Source organism: Zootoca vivipara, chromosome 3 (genome assembly GCF_965207765.1).
Source record: "Zootoca vivipara chromosome 3, rZooViv2.hap1.1, whole genome shotgun sequence".
In the NCBI taxonomy this organism is placed as follows: Eukaryota; Metazoa; Chordata; class Lepidosauria; order Squamata; family Lacertidae; genus Zootoca; species Zootoca vivipara.
Window position 1 is genome coordinate 27178269 of NC_142586.1, and position 12979 is coordinate 27191247.

Below are 12979 nucleotides of genomic sequence, written 5' to 3' on the forward strand. Positions count from 1 at the left end.
GTTAAAAAAAAAGAGAGATCTCACTTCCCAACTTGCTTTTTCTGCTTTTAAGGTTTTTCTCGAGTTTCTAATTTAGGTGTATGTAATAGTTGGATTGGTCCCAGCTCCTGCCCACCTAGCAGTTCGAAAGCACATCAAAGTGTAAGTAGATAAATAGGGACCGCTCCGGCGGGAAGGTAAATGGCGTTTCCGTGCGCTGCTCTGGTTCGCCAGAAGCAGCTTTGTCATGCTGGCCACATGACCTGGAAGCTGTCTGCGGACAAACGCCGGCTCCCTCGGCCTATAGAGCGAGATGAGCACCGCAACCCCAGAGTCGGACACGACTGGACCTGATGGTCAGGGGCCCCTTTACCTTTTAATAGTTGGATGCTTTACAATCATAATGTTGCACCCAGCACAGTATGTGTTCCTTCTCGATAGCTGAATTACTTGCCCTGAAGAGTTCTTTGAAATAGTGATACATTGTTTAATGAAAAACCTTAAAAAGAGATCCAGGTTAAAAGTATGTGTTTCCAACACACTCCCCACTCCCCCCCCCCCATGGAATGGAGTATACATCAAAATTTTGACTGCAGAATTTACAGGCAGCTTGCTTTTGTTTAAAGACTCATTTCTCATGAGAGACTTTATATTTCAAATATGGTTGTGCATGTGTTCACTTGTGATATCTGAAGGAAGGTATCCTTTGTTGTTGCTTGAGGCTCAGGTGGCCCACAGTGGCAGCTTGGGCTAGTGTTCCAGCTGTGCCCCTATCTGGACAGGGAGTGCTGTTGTTTATGCTCTGGCAACCTCAAGGTTAGATTACTGCAACGCGTTATACATAGAGCTGCCTCTGAAGATGGTTCAGAAACTTCAGCTGGTGCAGAATTCGGTGCCAGGTCGCTTTGAGCCTATTCCCAGCCTGACTGCACCGGCTGCCATTATCTTATGATTCTACTTTGCAGACAAACTAGCCCATTTCTACACATCCCTTTTGAAATAAAGGGTTGCATTCAGATTGCAATGACTTGTTATTGTTTTCTTCATGCAGGCAATGTTTCCCTAACATTCAGTTTGCATATTACCTTGGCTGCTTGCTAATGCGTATGCAAACTTTATGTAATGTCTTTTTTTTCAAATCTCTGCTCTCGTGTCATTGGGAAGAACAGTTGCTTTTAGCATCCTAAAGTATTTAGCTGCTTTGACAAGACTCATGACCAGAGTCCATACAGTCCATTCCGTCATTGTTTCCAAGGATTCCAGTGTGTGGATTAAAGCTCTCTTTATTTTCTCCTCTCCAAATGTAGCTCAAGAGTACTGCACTCAGTGCTACTCCAATCTATATTTACTGGGGGGTTTAAACAAATGATTCATGTATAATGGTTTTGCCAATAACAAATCCCCTTGATGTTGCTGAATGGACTGGGTTTGGGAATGAGAGGAACATAGCAAATTTTCACAGATAAGAGAGAAAGAGGTGTTTGTATCTATTTGTAATCCTCTCTAATGATAGCGGCCTTTTCCTTTTGTAGATATGTATGAATCATGTTAACCCTTAGGAAAAATGCTTGTTCAGTATAGAAAGCTACTAAAAGTTTATTTTGCGCTCTCAGTCTGTTGTTATGACTCGTCAGATTGGCCCACTGCCACGAATACCCCCCCAAACCTGGAAGCAGGCTGAGTCTGGTTTCTCACAGATCCTTTTCAGAGAGGTTTTGATGCATGGGCTTCGCAAATTGACACTGTCATCTTGCAGTGAATGATAGTACAGAGAGTTACTGTTTCCTTTTCAAACTGTAAAGAATGCTAGTGGTCGCATTGAAGCAGGATGGATAGATCAGGTCCTGGGCTTATTATCCTGGCTTGTTAAATTCATGCTAAATCAGGTTAATCACTTTGAATGCTCACAAATGAATTTTCCTTGAGAACTTCCGTGTAATGTGATAGTGAATGTGAGAGAGATGCTCCTCTAGAGTAATCCCATTAGACATAGGGGTGGCTGTTAGCCCAGGCCTCCCAGTGAATTTATCATATTTCCTTCTGTTCCTCCTGCATCCTGCTTATTTGTTTTGGAATTCTTCAATCAACTTTCAAAACATTTCGAAAATCTTTGGCCTTCCAACTGTGTATGCTTGTTTAGCTAGAACGGAAGGTTGAGAGAAAAGAAAGCCCAGTGTTCAATGTCTAAATTATACAATATTTTTATGATGGGAGGAAGGAACTTACATGCTAAAATGGGCACCACATTGACCATATTGGTTGATACCTTTGGGTATTAGAAATACCTGTAAAATATTGTCTATTGCCACTTTGTTTATACACCTGAGGTGATAAAGATGTACATGTAGATATGAAATTGGGCTTGGATATAATCATGACAAATATGGGAAATGATTTCAGGACAGATCTGATGAACCTGCAGTAAGTGCATCTACAAAATATTGTCCTAAGAGTGTTAAAAGTAATAATAATAGGTCTCCTTTTGGAACCCAGTATTTTTTTACTTCCACTATTGACATACACAAATATTACAATTAGAAAGTGGCAAATGAGAGTACAAAATCCTCTGCTTGAAGAATAGTTTGTTATAATAGGTTTTGTAACTTGTTACACAAAAAATAAATTTGTATGGCCAACAATTGTGCTCTTCTGTTTGTGAAAAGGCTTTTGACCCATTGAAGCCTTCCACCAATGGAAGTTGTGGGAAGGTGATTTTTGCTGGTTTCCCCCTCCTTCATTTAGCCATGTGTTTCTCAAACTTGGATCTCCAGCTGTTGTTAGACTACAACTCTCATCATCCCTAGCTAGCAGTATCAGTGGCCAGGTATAATGGGAGTTGTAGTCCAACAACAGCTGGAGATCCAAGTTTGAGAAACACTCATAGCCCCCCCCAAAAAAAGAAACCAGCTCCAGGGAGTTTTGGAAACTTTCCAGAAAAGTGTAGGAGTGTGGAAAGTAGCAAAAAAGAACGTCACCTCTTGGTTAGCAGAAGCCGTCACTAAATGAAAGGAGGATTATTTGATTTTTATGGATGCAACTCACAATGGAGGGGTGGACTCAGAACTCTTTATGGTTTAGTACAAGTAAAGGTAAAGGGACCCCTGACAGTTAAGTCCCTTATCTGCTTTATTGGCCGAGGGAGCCGGCGTACTAAGCCGCTTTTGGTGAACCAGAGCAGCGCACAGAAATGCTATTTACCTTTCCGCCAGAGCGGTACCTATTTATCTACTTGCACTTTGATGTGCTTTCAAAATGCTGGGTGGGCAGGAGCTGGGACCAAGCAACGGGAGCTCACCCCATCATGGGGATTCGAACCACCAACCTTCTGATCAGCAAGCCCTAGGCTCTGTGGTTTAGCCACAGCGCCACCCACAATCAAAATGGAAGAGAAAGGAACTATTGGATAGTGATCCACATTGTGCCACTGTGGAATATGAAGGAGATACTGTCAGCAAAAGTAAACTTGGGCAAAAGTGGAAAGGATGTTCTTCTGAATTTTTTTAACAATCGTGCCCTCTCTTTGCATGAAATAATCAATTTTTTCTTAAATTCGGTATATATATATAACCCTTTCCTGCCATCCCATATGTTTAATATCTGTGTTTAAAACACAGTGTTTTGTATGTCACCAGTGGCTTTATGAATGACCGGATTTTTGTTGTTGTTGCAGCTCTTAGGCATTAACCAAGAACAGAATGGGGAAACAGAACAGTAAACTGAGACCCGAAGTGCTCCAGGACCTCCGAGAGAACACAGAATTCACAGACCATGAACTGCAAGAGTGGTACAAAGGCTTCCTAAAAGATTGCCCAACTGGCCATTTGACTGTTGAAGAGTTCAAAAAGATATATGCTAACTTCTTCCCCTACGGCGATGCCTCAAAATTTGCAGAGCATGTGTTCCGCACTTTTGATACCAATGGCGATGGGACGATTGACTTTCGGGAATTTATAATCGCACTGAGTGTCACTTCTCGGGGGAAACTTGAGCAGAAGCTGAAATGGGCATTTAGCATGTATGACCTTGATGGCAATGGCTACATCAGCCGTGCAGAAATGCTTGAGATAGTGCAGGTAAGTAAATCCATACAAGAAGGGCACACAAAGTTCATTCAGTACAGTATAATTCATTTATCTTTTGTTAACCAACATACATACTACATATTTTAACACTTAAAGGTGTGCATTATCCTGATCAGTGTGCCACATGCCTGGAGCACATTCCAGATTATATTCTTCTCATCTTGTACCAGACTACCAAACAGAAAATATTCAGGTACTTATTCTATATTTTACAAACACAAATCTTAGACCCAGTTCCAAATGTGCAGCCCTTTGCATTCATGCATCACTACTCCCAATGAGCAAACAAAACACACACACAATCTATCAAAATGATGGGCGTTTTCTAGGAAAACATAAGGGCTGTGTATGTACATAGTGAGTGTGGTTATTTTTATTTTTTGCAACAGCATAAATGACAACCAACATGTTCTGCTTTTTGTTTATCACTTATTTCCCATAACTTGCAAAATAAGCTTCCACTACTTCCTTCAAGGATGCAAAACTGACTTCCTTTATTTTGCTGTTCCTGTAGGCAATCTACAAAATGGTGTCTTCGGTAATGAAAATGCCAGAGGATGAATCCACTCCAGAGAAACGAACAGACAAAATATTCAGACAGATGGACACAAACAATGATGGTATGTTTTTTGCAGCAAGTCACTATAACACTGGTGCGTCTATGTGCATGCTCATCACTCCTTAATCTCTAGGGTCTAGAGATCTACATGGCCACAATCTGTGACACATACATTTAAAAAAAAAAACTGAAAATCTTACATTTCCATTTTTTTAAACCAAACCATGTTCTAGTCCTTTGGCTGCAGAAAAAGTAGTGTGCTGAAAGCAGCATTTGTGACGAGTGACGCCTGAGCATTAACCCCTTCTCCATGCCCTAACTCAGGGGTCCCCAAACTAGGGGCCGGATGCGGCCCAATCGCCTTCTATATCCAGACGGTCCGGGAATCAGCATGTTTTTACATGAGTAGAATGTGTCCTTTTATTCAAAATGCATCTCTGGATTATTTGTGGGGCATAGGAATTCATTCTTTTTTCCCCAAAATATAGTCCCGGCCCCCACAAGGTCTGAGGGACAGTGGACCGGCCCCCTGCTGAAAAAGTTTGCTAACCCCTGCCCTAACTTTTCCTCTTGCACAGTATGTTTTCTCCTGACCATAATACTTTTTTCCTCCAGGACCACAGTCCCTGCCAAGCAATGTTTTGCAACTGAAATAAATTTAGGGGATAAGTAGAACCGTATTTTTCCGCTCCATAGGACGCACGTGACCATAGGACACACCTCGTTTTTTAGTGGAGGAAAACAAGAAAAAAAATTTCCCTGGTTTTCCTTGCAGCAGGACTTAGGAATAGCTAAGATTTTCATTCCATGAAATGTTCTCCCTAATAGCATAAGAGAATGCATACAAATATAGTAGTTATCAAAATAGGAAGTAATATTTATAAGGTAGGAAGAACATAAACCTAACTGTGATTATATTAAATTGGGTATTAAATTGTGGGGTAAATTCCCACAAGGGTAGAAGTGTGCAAGCCTTGCAAAGATTTAACATCTCAGTTGATAACAATGGCATGAACAAAGCCCCCTTTCATGCTAGGTATTACATGACTTCCAATATAAGTAACCTCCCCCTCTGGCAAAATAAATGTGGTGGAAGTTATTATCATAATAGGAACAATCAAAACTGGGATACAAATTGCCTTAAAATGTGTTATACTTAGTGGGTTTAAAAAAAATTGTCTCCAGAGGCACCAAATGCAAATGTGCATCAATGATTCAAATTGAATATTTTAAAATAAAAGCTACCTATTAGTAAACACAGTGTTCAAACAGCTTTGGAAAAGGAAGAACCCTGCCTTATGCAGTACGTAGACATTGTTAAGAAACAGTCACATTTTGAGAAGGGGTGAGAATATTAAACTGAGGCGCTCAACCATGAAACCACCCCTGCTCAAATCACTGTGAGCTGAATTAAACCAGATACAACCTATCTCAAGCAGCCTCCCCAAGTTTTCTGCTTCATCCCAACCCTCCCAGCTCCAACCCCAGGGGTCAGCAAACTTTTTCAGCAGAGGGCCAGTCCACTGTCCCTCAGACGTTGTGGGGGGCCGAACTATATTTTGAAAAAATATATAAATGAATCCTATGCCCCACAAATAACCCAGAGATGCATTTTAAATAAAAGGACACATTCTACTTGTGTAAAAACTTGCTGATTCCCGAACCACCCACAGGCCGGATTTAGAAGGCGATTGGGCCACATCAGGCCCTTGGGCCTTAGCTTGGGGACCCCTGTCCTACTCTGTTCCCCAATGACAAAAAACACCCCAACTTCAGCTGGAAAGGGAGAACACTGTAGCAGTTATTGGAGGACTTCACCAAAATCAGGAGAGTAGTAATTATGCCTAGAATGTCTTTTCTTTTCCCTGCTAGGAAATCATGGGATGAATTACAGGCTCTATGAGTTTCCTAGCTGGCAGTTATGCTATACCTTTCATTTGCTGACACCCCCCAGTTTTCACTGAAGTCCTCTGCTGGCTGTTACTCTTAGAAGAACATTTACCCTAGGAGAGGTGGGGTAACAGTTGTTGGGTGTATTTGTACTCTTTGACTGCTCGGAGAGCTTCCTCAAGGTTTTACAAGCATTTCATTAATACTTCAGGCGCCAGTGCATTTTGGAGTAAGCACAGTGCATCTTTCTCTCTCTAGCAGCATCAAGTGGTGGGAGAAATTAATTGAAGGGCAAGTATAACAATTTTAAGTCAGAGATCCTGCTACTTTTAATTTTGACCTTCTGAAAGGCTATAAAAGAGAGAAAAATGGATGCATGTTTCCATTGTGTAACTTCTGTCCTGCTGTATCCCTGGGATTTCTAGGATGATTTGATCCAGCACAGATGGCCTCCGCAATACATGGTGTCTGTGGAGGTTATATCTGTGTTCAACCAAATCATCCAAAACCAGTTTGAAGTTCACATCATGATAAGCTTCATAATATTTGACCTGGCAATATATTGTGAACCACAATGCATGTGAGGTTTAGGTGATACCTGGTTTTCAACATCGCACTATATCCCCCAGCTAAACATTGTAATCTACCATAATGTCTGAAATAAGGATGGAACTATGCAGAGGCGAACAAGCTAATGTCCTGGCACCTCTACTGCTTAGGGGTCTAAAACAGATAAATGACAATATTATCAATCACCACACAATTTCATCAGCAGGCAAGCCAAAATGCATCCAACAGGACTTTTGGTTTGGGGCTTGGCTACCAAATGGTGGTATTCAGGACAATCCAAGGTATGGCAATGAGTCATAGTGAATGCAAATAATCTGGGACTGCCAGCAAGGGTGTCACTTTCAGAGGTTGCCCTGTGTTTCTCATAATGTGTAGTTCTGCTCTAATTTGGAATTAATGAATTAATTGAAGCACAAATATTTCCATTGATGCAGATAGCCAAGCATGCAAATAAGCTAAACTAGAGTAGTTGGTTTTTATGTCTACTTAGTTTCAAATAGATCAGGCATCCCCAAACTGCGGCCCTCCAGATGTTTTGGCCTACAACTCCCATGATCTCTAGCTAGCAGGACCAGTGGTCAGGGAAGATGGGATTGTAGTCCAAAACATCTGGAGGGCCAAAGTTTGGGGGATGCCTGAAATAGATCAACATCATTGGTTTGTATGCCATAGTCCAGGGGTCAGCAAACTTTTTCACTGTCCCACAGACCTTGTGGGGGGGCTGGAATATACAGTGGTACCTCACTAGACGAAATTAATTCGTTCCAGGACTCAATTCGTCCTACGAAAATTTCGTCTAGTGAGGCACCGTTTCCCATAGGAATGCATTAAAAGTCAATTAATGCGTTCCTATGGGCTCCGGGGGAACTGGTGGCGGCAGTAGCGCTTGTTCTCTTGGCTCGGGGAAGGCAGGCAGGCGCTTCCCCGAGCCAATAGAGCAAGCGCCGCTGCTGCCAACAACAGAGCCGGATCGGACGAAGCTTCTGAAGCTTCGTCGGATCCGACTCTGTCGGGCGGGGTGGGGGAAAGGCGAAGGAACGATCCTGCGCCTTCCCCCCACCGCTGCCAAGCCCCATGCCGGCGAGAAGCGGCGGCGGAGGAAGACCTTCTCCCGCCGCCGCGTCTTGCCTGCCTCTCCCAGCACTGAAGGCAACAGAGGTCTCCGAAGTTGCGTTCAGTGCCGGGGGAGGCAGGCAAGACGCGGCAGCGGGGAAAGACCTTCCCCCACCGCCGCGTCTTGCCGCGAAAAGCCGGCACTGAACGCAACTTCAGACGTCACCGAAGTTGCGTTCAGTGCCGGGGGATCCCGCCTGTCACACAGCGGGGATCTTGGGGGCTGGAGAAGCCCGCTACAATCCCCCGCTGCGTCGGGCGGGATGCGGGGGAAACGCAGGAAAGATCCTGCGCTTCCCCCGCATCCCGCCTGTCACACAGTGGGGCCCGAGAAGCCCCCTAGGATCCCCACTGGGTGACAGGCAGGATGTGGGGGAAGCACAGGATCTTTCCTGCGTTTTCCCCACATCCCGCCTGTCACACAGCGGGGGATCGTAGGGCGCTTGCCTTCCCCGAGAAGGCACCTGGCTTTCTCGGCGAAGGCAAGCGGGGGACACCTACCTAGCCTACCCGCTTGCCTTCGCCGAGAAAGCGCCGCCTTGGCGAAGGCAAGCGGGCGGACACCTACAGTAGTTCCTCCCCCGCTAGCTCCTCTTTGTGTTCTGCTGGTCTCTGCCGGGGCAGAGACCAGCGGAACACAAAGGGGAACCAGCTGCAGCAGGGAAAGAAGGCAAAGGAAGATCAGCTGAGAGGCGGTGACAGCTGTCAGCGCCTCTCAGCTGATCTTCCTTTGCCTTCTTCACTTGCTACAGCTGGTTCCCCTTTCGCTAGATGAATGTCCTGATTTTCTGATCGGAGGTTTTTATGGCCACGCTTCGAGAAAACCTCGTCGTATAGCGAGGCAACCTCCGATCAGAAAATCCTTTCGTTAAGCGGAATTTTCGCCTAGCAGGGCATTCGTCTAGCGAGGCACCACTGTATTTTGGAAAAAATATATGAACAAATTCCTATGCCCCACAAATAACCCAGAGATGCATTTTAAATAAAAGGACACATTCTACTCATGTAAAAACATGCTGATTCCCGGACCGTTCATGGGCCGAATTTAGAAGGCGATTGGGCCGCATCCGAGCCTTAGTTTGGGGACCCTGCCAAGTGCAAGAGCAAGGGAGATGTTCTACATTTGTTTCAAAAACATCTATGTCTGAGTGAGATTCAGCTGCTATCTGGATTTATTCAGGTTCACACCTCTGCATGGTGTCAGTTCAAGGAAGCAGTGAATCACTACTGAGATTAAACATGCTTTTCATGTCGGTTCCATTAAAAATATCTGCATTTGTCTTGAGTGTTTCGGATATGCAAATGGATGTGAAAGTCTTATCTGGTTCACACTCTGATTATTGTTCTATTGTCTACGTCATATCAAGATTTCCTTACACAGCCCATCCCAAGAACAGTCTGCTAGGATCTTTAGAATAAGGATTATTAGGAGGAACTAGAAGTATTGTTAGTACCATCATTTGGAGTGCAAAGTTCACAATCCTATCTAAATGCACCCTGAACTGGGAAATGTTAGATCTGTCGTAATAATTGCCTAGCTCATCTTTTCAAGATTTTATATTTCATCTTAAAACACATTGGCAACTAATTAGGTATATTAAAAGCCAATAATTGACAGGCTAAGTTTATAAGTTACTTTTGGCTGCCATTTATTGGCAGAGAAAATGATTTGATTTTGTATCTTTCTCTTGTTTCCCTTCAAGGTAAACTATCGCTCGAAGAGTTTATTAAAGGTGCCAAGAGTGATCCCTCTATCGTGCGGTTGTTACAATGTGATCCAAGCAGTGCAAGTCAGTTCTAATTAAACTCTGGACAGTTTGCAAAGAAAATTACTGGCTTGTTCAAGCTTTACTCGTAAATGGATGCCTTCTCAACCATTCCTCAGTGGCTAGTGGATGAGATTCCACTGCCAGATTGTCTGTGTATCCAAGTGAAAAAGAGCCTCACTCCTCTCTCACCAACATTGATGCAAATTCCTCCTTCCACTATCCCGTCCTTTGTTTCTTCCCCTTATGATTCACTCTACACATCTAACATAACTGAAGGGTATGTTTACAATGGCAGGTTAAAGAGGGGTTTATTGCACATCACTTGGTTAATATGAACAGATGACTTTCTAGTTAGCTCCTAAGAAAGAGATGCCATGTGTTCCTTTTGACCAACACAAATGGCAGACATTTTAATTTGCTTCCCAGAAAACGGATATAAAATGTGGAGTAAATTGAGTAGAATTTTCTTAAAGAGCATGATACCAGTTTCCTGCTATGAGGAAAATTGCTTGCACTTACTTAATGGTCTTTCCATTCATATATATATATATATATATATATATATATATATATATATATGGTGAAGTAATTTTTTTTATATTTAGGTCATATTTAATATATCAAGTAGAATCCATGCTTCATTTCTTTTAGTTGTCTGTGATTATTCAAATCTCTCTTTTTTTAAAGTGATATTTATGCATAGCAAGGTTGCCATTAAGGCACTGCATGAGTAGCTGTTTGTGGATAATAACACTGTTTAATTACCAATTGCAACACTTTGTTCATTTTTACTGTTGATTGTTCAAGCGTTTTACTGTGTTAATGAAATTTAAAATGAATATTTTTCCTTCTGTGTTTATCAGTGAAGTGCCACTTTACTGTGGCTGCAGCGTTTCTAAAATGGCATTTGAGTGAAGTGAGGTGATTTGACACACACTTGCTATGGCCGTCCTACCTTGTTGCGGTCCATCTCTGTTAATAGTCTTGTGCATTCCAGTGTTATTTAATATCTGCCTAATGCCAAGAAATGTTAATTGAAATAAAGACTTGATTTTCTTGTCTCTCTGTGTCATACTTCAATGTTTCAGGTTTGTGCATGGCAGGGTTTCTCTGGAAAGCAATAAAAGGGCCAGTTGTGAGGAGCTAAATGCTTGGTTTAAAATATCGTTTCCAGTTGGCTACCAGCTTAGGAAAAGTGTGTGCTCAGCAGAGACCTACATTTTAAAGCCACAACAATATTAAAAGACAAAAAAAGGCAGATTCATTTTTGCCAAGGGATCACTAGATGGAAAAAACAAACTGACAATTGGTTCCATATATGCCCCAAACTCAAAACAGACTTCATTTCCTTCTCTGAAGGGAAGCAATTCTAGGAGGCAACCTCAACTTAGATGGGAGAGGCATCTTCCTGCAATACATCCACTACACATCCCCATGGGCAACATTCCTCTGAGGAACACCCCCCCCCCAATCAAAAAATCCTATAGACTACTAAAAATGCTTTTAAAAATAGGAGACCTATATAATATATGAGGTCAAAGAACCCAGGCAACACCAGCCACACATTCCAATCTGGGCACCATGGCCAGACTGGATAGCATTTTGCTCACACCAGGTCTGATCCCCCTGGTTGAAGCAACAAACGTCAGTAACATTAAAATCACAGCCCATGCCACAGTAGAAGCTACCCTCAAAATAGGGGAGTAAATACAAACCACCCCATCATGGTTCTTTATCCCCATACTGACCACAAATCAAGTGAAAAGAGAGAGTCTCAAAGACCCTCCAAAACAATGGTGTAGCCAGCATAACAACCCCCCTGTATAAAAGGAGCCTGTATAAAAGAAAAGGCATCCCTTAAAAAACAAACAATTGTAATTAGCAAGCTAGAACAGGGCATCAGGGCCCTCTCAACATGCTACAAACAAACAGGAGCCAAAAAAACCTCATTAAACTCATAGAACAAAAAAGAAGGGAGTTTCACTCATTAGAAATTAATAAAACAATGATCAACATCCTATACTTGAAACAACACTTTTACGAATATGGAGGGGGAAACTCCAGACTATTAGCAAACAGGTGCAAGGGGGCAAATCACTCCAAGCATACATTACCATCCCTTTTGGTGATGCAATGTAACATTCTCCTCCAAGAAATAATTAATAATATCAGATTTTGCTAGATTCTACTCTAACCTATGTACCTTCCACAACCTGACCAAACAGGAAATAAAAAATTTCCTAACAGGACTGACCATCCTAACCCTAACTGCGGAGAAACAAGAATTCCTGGACAGTCCTACTACCACAAAGGAAATGGAGACTCAAAAACCAAAAGCCCCAAGCACAGATGGCTTTACAATAGAATTCTACAAGAAATTCAAAGAAATCCTGATGCTCTACATCAGGGGTGTCAAACTCAAATTCATCGGGGGCCGCATCAGCAGTTTGGTCACCCTCAAAGGGCCGGTTGTATCTGTAGGACTATGTGTCCACTCTTTATTATCATAAATTATTGTCACTGCATTCAATTATTACTGTTTTTTGTAATAATGTAAGTAATAACTAGCTCTGAAAGCAGAAACATAGTCAGAATAATGGCAAGTTGATATTCAAATGTACAATTATTGTACAATTTATTGAAAAATGATTTTTGGTAACTGCACTGGGTGGTGGAGGCTCGCTAGGGTTTCATGCAGGACCTTTGCAGAGCTACTAGTACCTGGAGATGCTGGGGTCCTTCTGCATGCAGGACAGATGTTCGGCCAGTGAGCCACCACCCTTCACCAAAGGGACCAGCTGAGGTTGACTCACTGGAGCTGCTCTCCTGGTTCCAGGGTTTAAGGGCCAGAAGTATAAAGCAGCATCCTATGTTTCTGAGGAGAGGGAGGGGAGGGAGGAAGGGAGGAAGGAAGGGAGGGAGGAAGGAAGGAAGAAAAGAGGGAGTGGGAGGGAGAGAGGAAGGAAGGAAAGAGGGGAGAGAAAGAAGAGTAGGAAATAAGGAAGGGAATAAAGAAG

At 42.7% G+C, this 12979-nt stretch overlaps 1 protein-coding gene and 1 long non-coding RNA gene across 3 annotated transcripts in view; one reads left to right on the forward strand and one right to left on the reverse strand.

Annotated features, from left to right (window-relative positions):
- Nucleotides 1-11023, forward strand: part of HPCAL1 (hippocalcin like 1) — a 74717-nt gene extending 63694 nt beyond the window's left edge. For both annotated transcript variants that reach the window (XM_035109859.3, XM_035109858.3), the window contains 3 exons: nucleotides 3650-4052; nucleotides 4576-4681; nucleotides 9897-11023. In XM_035109859.3, the coding sequence (XP_034965750.1) occupies nucleotides 3675-4052; nucleotides 4576-4681; nucleotides 9897-9994 (582 nt within the window). In that variant the 5' untranslated portion in view covers nucleotides 3650-3674 and the 3' untranslated portion in view covers nucleotides 9995-11023. The remainder of the gene's footprint in view (nucleotides 1-3649; nucleotides 4053-4575; nucleotides 4682-9896) is intronic.
- Nucleotides 1-12979, reverse strand: part of LOC118082391 (uncharacterized) — a 28693-nt gene that overhangs the window by 1594 nt on the left and 14120 nt on the right. The gene's annotated exons all lie outside the window — the stretch shown is intronic.